The 9,361-nt window shown below is 42.0% G+C and overlaps 1 protein-coding gene across 1 annotated transcript; it reads left to right on the top strand.

Moving 5' to 3' along the window:
• Positions 1-973: 973 nt before the first annotated feature.
• LOC120409478 (lipase member N-like) lies at positions 974-9,063 on the top strand. The gene is made up of 6 exons (XM_039547623.1): positions 974-992; positions 3,136-3,254; positions 3,531-3,648; positions 7,636-7,834; positions 8,519-8,628; positions 9,026-9,063. Exons 2-6 carry the CDS (start codon positions 3,150-3,152, stop codon positions 9,061-9,063), a joined length of 570 nt encoding a protein of 189 aa, XP_039403557.1. The 5' UTR covers positions 974-992; positions 3,136-3,149.
• Positions 9,064-9,361: the final 298 nt, after the last annotated feature.

Below are 9,361 nucleotides of genomic sequence, written 5' to 3'. Positions count from 1 at the left end.
CTGCGCCCAGCCCCTGGCCAGTCACGTCTGGGCTGGCTGCCCAGCTGGTGCAATCCCGCGGTGGAGGCATCAGCAGCCCAGCCCCATTTGTTCCCCTGCGGGACCCGAGCGGAATGGGGCGGGGGGCTGAGGCCTGCTGCCCCCACTCCAGGGCTGCCCGTGGGATTGCAACAGTTTGGGCAGGGGCTGGGCGCGTGCAACGTGCACGCTGGGTCCCTGCAGCAGGCCCGGGCTCGGGGGGTTCGTGGGCGCCAGAGCCGCAGCCACCGAGCTTGGCCAGCGGCCGCTTCCTCTCCCCACGGCGGTGGGAGCTGCAGCAGCGGCTGCTCCCGAGTCCTGCTGCCCAGGTGGGGAGAACAGCCACCGCCTGGCCCCACAGGCCACCCACTATTCTCCCTCCAGGTACCGCGCCCGAGTCCTGCCTGCTCGGGGCCAGGCCGGACTCACACTCACCCCAGCCCCGCGCTCCCCTGAGTCTCCTGGGCCTCCCTCCAGCACTCGCGGAGGGAGGAATCCGGGGTGGGGGATATTTTTTTTGCTCTGCCGCCATTTTTTTCCCCTCTGCCCCCGCCTCGCCCCCCCCAATCCCGATATTTGACCTGGGTGATCTGGTCACCGTATGTGAGGGACTGGGAGCAAGAGGTGTGCAAGAAGCTGAGAGTGAGTAGGCATATTGCTGGAGGACTGAGAAGTACAAGCGTTATCAGACATCAGGAGGAAGGTCCGGTGGTGAGGACAAAGCAGGTGTTGGGAGGAGGCCATGGGGACATAGCCCAGGGAGTTGTAGCTGTCGCACAACTGTACCAGGAGGCACTTTAGACAGCTGCAGTCCACAGGGCCCTGGGCTGGAACCCGGAGTAGAGGGGCGGCCCGGGTTCCCCCCAAACCTCCCAACTCCTGATCAAACACAGGAGGAATTGACCTGGACTGTGGCTTCTATCAGAGGGGAAGGTCTCTGGGCTGTTTCCTGACCCACAGAGTGAATCTGTGAGGTGAGAAAATCCGCCAATAAGTGCAGGACCCACCAAGGTAGAGGAGGAACTTTGTCACAATACATAGAGCACTAAAAATGGTGTTTCTGAACTCGAAAACAAATTCTAGCACAAAACAAATGTGTCTGAGAGATAGCAAGGGTTAAAAGCTACATTTCAGTCTTAGTTATATTGTTTACTACTGCTTACGTGAAGTCTCAGAGTAGAAAATATTTTAAATAGAAAAAAACTCTTCAATATCAAAAGCATCTTAGGGATGGCTGTAATATTAATTTTTAATTTTTAATTAGTTTCCAGTGTTTGCTGCTGGCAAACTCTATAGCTGCTAATGAATGGAAGAGATGAAGGATGGGAATTGAAAATACATTTTTCAAAGAGTACCAAGTGGTGATAAAAAAAAATCTTTAAACATGTCATAGCTTTACCAGCCACCCTCAAATCCTTTAGACCAAACTTTTTTGATTGTGCACCCCATCAGTAAAAGTTTTTTGAACATGCACCCCCAATATATGTATATTTATTTATGTATAAATTATATACATATACTACTGTACTAATATATTATGTACATTATAAAACATACACAAAAGTAGAAATTAAAAAAAGGATGAGATAAAGATGAAATAAACAATATTTTTAATTTATTTTATTTTATTTATTAACGGTACTCCTGCCACACCGCCCCTGTGCTCCGGCAGTGCTCCTCCTGCCGTGCCCCCCCAATGGATTGTTTTGCTTACTCTCTGGGGTGCGCACGCCCCACTTTGGAGACCACTGCTTTAGACTATCCTAGATGGTTTTAAAGAGAGGCTCACTGAAGTGGAGCAGAGAAGGGGTAGCCTAAAGGATCACGAAAGTGCGCAATGAATTTGAAATACTGCCCACTGGTGTAAGATAAGAGAGCCTGCCTACTGGCAGATCTTGAATCAACTGCCTGCTGGCAGAACTTGAATCAAATGAAGGAGTGACTAAAATCCTTAAAAGGGAGCCAGGAGAACAGCATGTTGTCTTCCTTCTGATTTGCATATCATTGCAATTGAAGATACAGGATTTGATTTAGAGATAGGGCACATCACAGTATGTACTTCAAACCCTGTTGAGAGCATGCCCCCAGTACTTATAAGAGAACTTTTTGTCTCCAGCACCCAGAGAAAGATCTGAGGCTTGTTAGAGACTTGGACTGTATTTGGTAAGAATATTTCAAGATAAACAGGTTACAACTACGGATGTAGAAATGGAGTCTCAGTGCTAGACATTCCTTTGTTAATGTAAACAAACATCTCCAGGAGAAAGGATTAAAGTTTTTTGCACTATGGTGTCCAGCCCAAAAGATCCTAAATGGTGAAAAAGCTAGATTTGTTAATGCTCCAGAAAAGGCAGATTATTATTTGGTTCCTATGAAGATGTGGATAATTTACAAAGAACTGCTGGAGGGACAGAGGAAGAAGATGGAAAGGACAATACCGAAGAGATTGCAGTGGAGAACTGTCTTTCTAAATTGCATTGTTGGTTATTTTCTTCTTTGCTAAAGGAACTGGCTTAATTAGAAGGGACTGGAAAATGTTTTTCTTTCTTACTCTGGAAAAATTGATTGAAGCTTTGCACCCAACTCCTATTTCCTTAATAGGAGCCATTAATTTTGATTAATTATATTTGATTAATTTTGAATCTGAACTTCAAATATCAGACCCATCTCTAATATCTGTAATGAACAGGATATTAAGGTATAAAGTAATTATGGCTCTTTACACCACATCTACTGAGGCTCTGACACTGTGTGGTGCTGCTGTTTTCCAGAACTGAGATCAAATACAGCATAAACAGTGCAGCCTAGAGCTTCACATAGCCCCGAGCTGAATATTTTGTACCCAGCATAGTATATGACAACCAGTAAAATAAGCAACAGGAAAACAGGACTCAGTCCTGCATTATTCAGCTTATAAAAGTTATGTGTTAATGGACAAGATGGTGCTCAAGAATACGTAGCATAGTTCCTGAGTTTTGCAGGCCCAGTATAACTTGTTTTCTCAGGCAGACTATATGGAATGTTAAGCTACTTGGTCATAACTGGTGAGGACACTTTCTGCTTGGAAGAGTTAAGCATGATTCAGATAGCACTAATATGTAACATGTATTATTCTAGGGGGCTGACCCAAGATGTGGCATTCTGTAGCTGTAACATGTTTGATCCATGGAATTGTTTTGGTGCAAGGACTCTCTGACAGCAGGTCAAATGACAATGCTGAAATGTATATGAATATTGTAAGTAATGTATTAAAGAAAGAATTGGGTTGGGGGGAGGGGAATCTCTGAGAAACAATGTAATGTACATTATTAATTCACCTTATTTTGTGGAATAAACTGACAGAGGCTATAACAGATAATGCCCCCACAGTTCAGATTCCTTGAAAATATCCTACCAGAAACTACTTCCAGTAAAACCCCCTAATAGTAAATACATGGCCTAGGAAAGCCTTCAAAAATTGAAAACCTGTTGGCAGTCTGAGACCAAAGCCTTTGATTTTTTTCTTTCTGCAGAGTGAAATAATTCAATACAGGGGATACCCCAGTGAGGAGTATGATGTTGTGACAGCAGACGGCTCTATCTTCAGTGTTAACAGAATTCCTCATGGGAAAGTAAATGCTGACAACGCAGGTAACATGTATGTCCGTATTAAATAGGAAACTTGTTGTAACCTTAAATTCCTTCCTGTCTTAAATATGACCTAGATTACAGCAATACATACAGGAGGTTTACAGGGGTCTTAGGAAAATTCTGCAAATCTAAAGATGGGGTTCTACTATTGTTAGGGGGCGCCAGTATTTTTCACTCTAGTTTTAGTTTTATGAGGATGTTTGTGGTGTATAATATATTTTTTAATTTCTATAATATGCATGGAAGAAAGGATTTGTGGTTATAAAAATTAAGCCTGGAAGTTTTTTAATGTGTTTGCTGACAGACATACTAGTCTTCATTTCATGTCAGTTTAGTGACCATGACAATGAACAAAAGTTCCTTCTACATCAACTGAATCATCTTGTATTCCAATCCCTTATACTACTGTTCTTCCTAAGCATTTCAGCAGGCATTCTATCTGCTCTGCATGAATGTGCGTGACAATTTTGTACAGAATGGAGGAGAGTTTCCCCGAGTTACCTGATTGCTAGTTTTCCTGCAGTGACATTCCTGTCCTGGCCTCCAGCTGTGGAAAAGTCGATCTGTAGCTTCAGCCTTGCAGGAGTTAAACAGTGTCCCTTCAAACATGCTCATACTCTGCTTCCCTCTTACTCCCCATAGAGAACACATCACCAGTGCAAATTGTCTTTATGGTAGGTGGCAGAAAAGCTGCAGAGAAGCACTCTAAAAGCTGCTAGAGGACCATGAAGTGTATATGAGAATCTGGGAGAATAAAGATGCAGGTAAAGGTCTCCTAAAAGTCAGAGGACAAGGGAAGGAGTACTGGGTGGGTAGGGAGGACAAGAGGAAATGTGGAAGTATTACACAGAAGGCAGGAAAAGAAGAGGGAGTAAGCAAAATTGGGGACAAACTGAAGGCTGATGTGATTAAAGGCTTTTGCCTGTGTGGATGGAAAACTGAATCCTGCTAGTATGAACCTTTATGGGTGTGAAAAAGAAGCTAGGATGACTGAAGTGCCACTGCTGCAATCTAAATGTTGAGGTCTAAGTCAGTTATTCTGCCTTGAGCAACATTGTCTCTTGTCCAAAAGATGCACCAGCTGCAAATCTAAAACAGAGACCATCAGTCTGTAGGCTTTGTTGCTATTCAGCATGGGCTCAAGCGGGAACCTTTATAATATGGGGACAGTAACTGTAGAAGTAATATGTAAAGTATATTCAGTTCATGCTGATATTGTGTTTTTGTAAACTTCTGTTATCTCTCCAGTGAGACTGGTACTGAGTTTGCTGTCAATTTTTATTGTGCAGTCTGCCAAATTTATGATGATTTTGATTAACTCCTAATTGTCATTTATAAGTCTGAAAATACATAGTTTGGATTAAGGAAAATCTGTTAGGTTTTTGCTAATTTTCTGTATCAATTTAAAAAATAAAGCACTAAACCATCAGTATTATTATAGACACACATGAACATCATTCATATAAAAGCTTCATATGTTTGTCTGAATGCTGTGTAAATTTCGATTACTGTTTTAGTTTAATGTTTGCCTAAATAATGTGAAAACCGATCTCTTCCTTGGCATCCACTGTTCAACCTCTTCATAGTGCTCTTCTGCGATAGTTTCTTTTGAAACAGTACAAAGCTTTTCCTTCTATCAATTTATTATTTGCACACTTAGTTTTGAGTCACTGCAGATGCAATTTTTTTTGTCAGAATTTGCCAACTGAATGATATTGAAATGTTCCATGGAGATGGTTCAATTTTAATGAAGATCCTCTGGAAACCAGCCAGGTTTCAGAACCCTGCCTGGCAGGCAGGTTTCCAATGGACACACACTTACCGTATTTTCCGCACTATAAGGCGCACCTAAGAGCCTTAAATTTTCTCCAAAATTGGCCGTGCGTCTTATAATCCGGTGCGCCTTATGTGTGCACTGAGTTCCAAAATCTGTAAAAATGTTGTTGTGCGACTTTGGTAAGCGCTTTGCTTGATTGACTGTCGGACCATTTTTCGCTGACACAGGGACGTAATACGTAAACTACGTACGCTGGCAGCGATAAACCAATCAGAGAACATTACGTAATATGTACAGTACGTACGTTTACCTTCTCCACTCCTCCGGTAGGTATACTACCGGTATGCTGCAAAACAACATTTGTTTGTCTAAGGACCCCCGAAAATGGCACCAGTGAAGAGACATGCTTACGAGGCACAATTCAAACTACAGGCTATCAGTTACGCGGTTGTAAATGGGAATAGAGCAGCTGCGAAAGAATTCAACATCAATGAATCTATGGTTCGGAAGTGGACCGTATGTTTTAGCATGCGCCTTATAATACGGTGCGCCTTATGTATGGGTTAAGTACAGAAATAGATCCCGTAATTGAGACTGCGCCTTATAATCCGGTGCGCCTTATGGTGCGGAAAATACGGTAGTTTCCTGTCCCGTTGCCTACCTTGGCTCCCCTGAAGCCCAGGTTTCCAGGACACACAGCTCCAGGGCAGCCTACCAAGTGGACTACTCTGAAGCCAGGACTCCATTCCCTTTTGTGGATAAATTTTGAAATTTTGGGGATTTGTTCCAAATTGGAATGAAACCATATTTCAAAATAGTGAAATCCTCAGCAAAATGGAATACCTTTCTGTGCCATCTATATTAATTTTCTAAAGAAATCATTTAACTAGCCTCAGTTGTAAATAGGCCCTTTGGCTGTTAGATCTACAGAGCTTTAATTTTATATAGTAGACCATATGTATGCTAAGGACATGAACTATGTTGTCATCTTTAAACTGCTTGTAGAACTACCATGGCTGGTGAAATGTTTCTATCACAGCAATTTGTGGAAAGGAAGTGGGGGAGAGATGGGCCTTTGGTGGTGGGAAGACTGTGGCTGGTGGGTTTCAGAGCAGGAGTGAGTGGTTGTTTGGTTTGGAGGGGAAGAGGACTGAGAGTTTGGTGGTCAACTTAATCAAGACTCTGGTGAAGACTAGAAATGCTCTTTGATAGCGGTATACCCTCCTAGCCATTCAAACCCCCTTGGTCCCTGGAACCACTTTCTCTGCAGTGATTCCCTTTCTGGGCTTGGGCTGCTAGTTGCTTTCCTGAGGTGGAGGGGAAGCTTCTTTACCTACTAGTGTACTCCAAATACCAGCTCTTTGGGACAAATGCTCACAACTGAGATCAAGGTGGGATGATTGGCAGATATGTATTTATTCTAGGTCATTTACACAGAACTGTGCATATATATGAGTGCAGGGAGTGGGGCAAAAGTAATGACTCTGAAAAGGAAATGATCTGAAATACAGTGGTATAAGATGCACTGGCACTCACTACATGACGCTTAAAACCAAATGTTATCAGAAGCTACTGAATGGGGAATAAACGTGGACACTGAGTGTGGGGGAGAGCAAGAGAAACTGACTCAGTGAGATACAGATATTGTGGGAATAGGTGTGGAGTACCTGAGGAAACTGAGCCCAATTGCTTGCATTCTCTCCAATAGACAATGAAATCCTGGATCCAATAATCAGAGTGATGCTCACTAACCTAAGATACAACCAGACATGTACTGCTTGAAGCCTAAACTACATATCAAAATCAAATCATTTGAAAATCAAGTATAATAGGACTAATACTGAAAGACACTCTCTGTTTGCATGTTGCTTATGGTAATAATAAGCCATTCCCTTAAATCTTCTCTAAAGATTTCTATATTTAGTAGTGATACATTTGAGAAACACCATTTTCCCCTGACACTTTTCTTGGGTTTAGACCCACTTGCACAAAAAATGAAAGAAGGGTTCTATGCAGTCTTCCTACTGTAAGGACATATGTCTTTTTAAATTAAAATCCTTTAAAATACAGTCCTTGGCAATTCAGCTAAATCTCTCTCCAGAAGTTAATGCTGGATTTAGGAATTTGACTATGAAGCATGAGTGTTTGTTTTATTATCAGCGTCACAGAAGTTTTGCTTGTGTGGAATATTCGGTGTCCCTCTCTTTCAGGTCCGAAGCCTGTTGTGTTTCTGCAGCATGGTTTACTTGCAGATGGTTCCAGTTGGATCATTAATATGGCCACGAACAGCCTGGGCTTCATTCTAGCAGATGCTGGCTATGATGTTTGGATAGGAAATAGCAGAGGGAACACTTGGTCCAGACGACATGTAAACCTTTCAGTGCACCAAGAGGAATTCTGGGCTTTCAGGTAGACTATAATTTTGGGGAAAACTATTACATGACCAGTTTATTTTGTTTTGTAAAGTGATGCTGGGAATCCATTGTCCTAATAAAGTAAGAATTAGGCCAAAATACTAATTTCTAATTTCACAATTTATAGCTGGATTTTTCAGAGGAGTTGAAATCTTCAGCTCCATTCAAGTCCATTGGAGTTGTAGTTGCTAAGCATCTAAAAAAAATCAGGCCTTGAGATGTCAGACTGCGCCTCCAGAATTAGTGAACACACAAAAACATGTAGGTCTTATTGTCTTTCTCTATCGATACAGTATTTGGAATTCTCTGGGGATGAACACTACAAATATTATGGTACATGATAAATCGTTAAATCAGATAACTGACTGTATTGTGTGGATTTACCAAAGGAGTAAAACAGTTCTACACAACCTGTATCTAAAACAATAGGTTCTTATTTTTAAACACAGTTAGTGCCTATGATCTATATTGATTGGTGTAGCTGGAACAGAGTTTAAATATAGTTCCTTATGTCAGTTCCTGGCCCAATGCAGAGGGGGCTAAAAACATTTGAGGTGCTTGGGGGAATAATATGGAGAAGCTTGTAGTGCTATGACTGTTTTTCAGTTCTAAGGCTTTTGGTGTTCAAATGCAGACAATTACACAGCTAACATAAAGATGACCACCCTTCCTTTTGTAGCTATGATGAAATGGCTAAATATGACCATCCAGCAGTGATAGATGTTATTGTGCAGAAAACTGGACAAGAGAAACTGTATTATGTTGGACATTCGGAAGGCACCACGACAGGTAAGTTTGAGGGGAATGCAGTGTCTGTTGTTAACAATGGAACTATCTATCCTTTGAAGTCTAGATCTCTCCCCCCCCCCCATCCCCACCCTCAGATCCCAATTTCTGCTGTGCTGGAGATATCACGTGTGACCAGAGGGGAACTTTTTAGGGCAATATCCTGTTCTGATAGCTGTGTCATCTGAACATCATGTTCTGTTTTTTGACTTGCACATCACCAATAACGCTGATCCAACAGGAGTGTGTGGTTGAAGTGAAATTAAGGTGCACACCATGAAGTGCAGATTGTGCTCTTGGGCTTGTCCACACTAGAAAGAAAATGTATACTTAAAATATGTGAACTAACATGTCCACAAGCAGATTACATTTTAAAATACCATTGCCCTGTCTTCTCTAGGTTTAGAATTGTATAGTAGCTGCCATGTAGTAAAATAAACCATTTTATCCTAGGGTGGACAGGCTCATAGAAATTCACTTAACAATTCTGTTGATGCATGAACCGCAGTAGGAGCCCATTCAGCGTTACAATAGTTATTTGCATCCGAAGAAGTGGGTATTCACCCACGAAAGCTCATGCTGCAAAACGTCTGTTAGTCTATAAGGTGCCACAGGATTCTTTGCTGCTTCAATAGTTATTTGGTTTCTGCAGTGCTAATGAGTAATAAACGTTTATTTCGTTCACTCAAATAAGTAAATCTGGGTCTGTCAATACTGAGGAAGGACATCTGAGTAG

The sequence above is a fragment of the Mauremys reevesii genome, linkage group 7, assembly GCF_016161935.1.
Source record: "Mauremys reevesii isolate NIE-2019 linkage group 7, ASM1616193v1, whole genome shotgun sequence".
NCBI classification, from domain to species: domain Eukaryota; kingdom Metazoa; phylum Chordata; order Testudines; family Geoemydidae; genus Mauremys; species Mauremys reevesii.
The sequence above is the reverse complement of the archived record's forward strand: the minus strand, read 5'-3'. Positions and strand labels throughout refer to the sequence as shown.